Source organism: Ascaphus truei, chromosome 11 (genome assembly GCF_040206685.1).
Source record: "Ascaphus truei isolate aAscTru1 chromosome 11, aAscTru1.hap1, whole genome shotgun sequence".
NCBI classification, from domain to species: Eukaryota; Metazoa; Chordata; class Amphibia; order Anura; family Ascaphidae; genus Ascaphus; species Ascaphus truei.
This window is the reverse complement of record NC_134493.1, coordinates 54333532-54335973: the sequence shown is the minus strand read 5'-3', so window position 1 is coordinate 54335973 and position 2442 is coordinate 54333532. Positions and strand designations below refer to the sequence as shown.

The 2442-nt window shown below is 62.2% G+C and overlaps 1 protein-coding gene across 3 annotated transcripts in view; it reads right to left on the bottom strand.

Annotated features, from left to right (window-relative positions):
* Positions 1 to 2442, bottom strand: part of DECR2 (2,4-dienoyl-CoA reductase 2) — a 16722-nt gene continuing 14280 nt past the window's right edge. For all 3 annotated transcript variants that reach the window (XM_075566379.1, XM_075566381.1, XM_075566380.1), the window contains exon 10: positions 1 to 1470. In XM_075566379.1, coding sequence (XP_075422494.1) covers positions 1436 to 1470 — 35 coding nt within the window. In that variant the 3' untranslated portion in view covers positions 1 to 1435. The remainder of the gene's footprint in view (positions 1471 to 2442) is intronic.

Genomic DNA, 2442 nt, shown 5'->3' with positions numbered 1-2442 from the left:
TGGTGTACACAATTTTAATTAGTAATCACATAGGAAATTATATCTGTATTGTACATGCTGCTCCTCCCGCCAGGCGCACAGCACTGCTATCCCCTATATACATCCGCAGACCATCGCACCGCTATCCCCTATATACATCCGCAGAGCAGCGCGTCCCTTACACGTCCACAGACTAGCGCGTCCCTTACACGTCCGCAGACTAGCGCGTCCCTTACACGTCCGCAGAGCAGCGCGTCCCTTACACATCCGCAGACTAGCGCGCTGATAACCCCTTCCATGCCGGCAACCTGCAGAGCAGCGCGTCCGTTACACATCCGCAGACCATCGCACTGCTGACAGCCCTGCAGAGCACCGCCTGCACGTTACAAATCTATACGCACACGCCCAGACACGTTGCGCTCTCCCACGTCATGCACACAACACGCCACGCTCTGCATACACACGCCAAGCTCTGCGACGCACACACATACGCAGTGCGTTCAACACAGAGTGCGCTCTGCACACGCACACAGCGCGCACTCTGCCCACGCACAGTCAGAAATGCCGCACTCTGCACAGGCGCGCACACAGACACACAGTACTCTGCTCATGCACAGTCAGCAAAGCCGTGCTCTGCACACAGACACGCCACGCTCTGCACAGGCGCAAACACAGACAGTTCTGCACACGCACACAGACACGCAGTACTCTGCCCACGCAGTCATCAAACGCCGCGCTCTGCACAGGTAGCACTCTGCAAATGCACGCAGACACGCCAAGCTCTGCACACACAGAAACAACATGCTCTGCACACGCACAGTCAAACGCCGCGCTCTGTACAGGTAGCACTCTGCAAATGCACGCAGACACGCCAAGCTCTGCACACACAGAAACAACATGCTCTGCACACGCACAGTCAAACGCCGCGCTCTGTACAGGTAGCACTCTGCAAATGCACGCAGACACGCCAAGCTCTGCACACACAGAAACAACATGCTCTGCACACGCACAGTCAAACGCCGCGCTCTGTACAGGTAGCACTCTGCAAATGCACGCCAAGCTCTGCACACACAGAAACAACATGCTCTGCACACGCACAGTCAAACGCCGCGCTCTGTACAGGTAGCACTCTGCAAATGCACGCAGACACGCCAAGCTCTGCACACACAGAAACAACACGCTCTGCACAGGGCACAGACACGCCGCGCTCTGCACACGCCGCGCTCTGCACACGCGCCGCGCTCTGCACACGCACACACGCCGCGCTCTGCACACGCACACACGCCGCGCTCTGCACACGCCGCGCTCTGCACACGCCGCGCTCTGCACACAGGAAGGGTAAAGGGTACGTGCTGGGGGTAAGAACAGGAACGCTGGAAGTTTCGGGGGGGGGGGGGGGGCAGGAGCTGGGGAATTTTGATCTGTTGCTCATTGGCCGGCGGCTCTGCTCATTTCATCATTTGTCTTTCTTCACCTCGGAGGCCCAGAGATCTGTGAGAGACAAGGGGTCAGTGACAGATCGGGGGTCCCTCCCACTGTGCTGGGGGGTCAGTGACAGATCGGGGGTCCCTCCCACTGTGCTGGGGGGTCAGTGACAGATCGGGGGTCCCTCCCACTGTGCTGGGGGGACAGTGACAGATCGGGGGGTCCCTCACACTGTGCTGGGGACGGGGGGACAGTGACAGATCGGGGGGGGTCCCGCACACTGTGCTGGGGACGGGGGGACAGTGACTGATCGGGAGTCCCTCACACTGTGCTGGGGGGTCAGTGACAGATCGGGGGTCCCGCACACTGTGCTGGGGGGTCAGTGACAGATCGGGGGTCCCGCACACTGTGCTGGGGGGACAGTGACAGATCGGGGGGGGTCCCGCACACTGTGCTGGGGGGACAGTGACAGATCGGGGGGGGTCCCGCACACTGTGCTGGGGGGACAGTGACAGATCGGGGGGGGTCCCTCACACTGTGCTGGGGACGGGGGGGGACAGTGACAGATCGGGGGGGGGGTCCATCACACTGTGCTGGGGGGACAGTGACAGATCGGGGGGGGGGGTCCCTCACACTGTGCTGGGGACGGGGGGGGGACAGTGACAGATCGGGGGGGGTCCCTCACACTGTGCTGGGGGGACAGTGACAGATCGGGGGGGGTCCCTCACACTGTGCTGGGGACGGGGGGTCAGTGACAGATCGGGTGTCCCTCACACTGTGCTGGGGACGGGGGGACAGTGACAGATCGGGGGGGGAGGGGGTCCCTCACACTGTGCTGGGGACGGGGGGGGACAGTGACAGATCGGGGGGGGTCCCTCACACTGTGCTGGGGACGGGGGGACAGTGACAGATCGGGGGTCCCGCACACTGTGCTGGGGGGACAATGACAGATCGGGGGGGGGGGGGTCCCTCACACTGTGCTGGGGACGGGGGGACAGTGACAGATCGGGGGGGGTCCCTCACACTGTGCTGGGGACG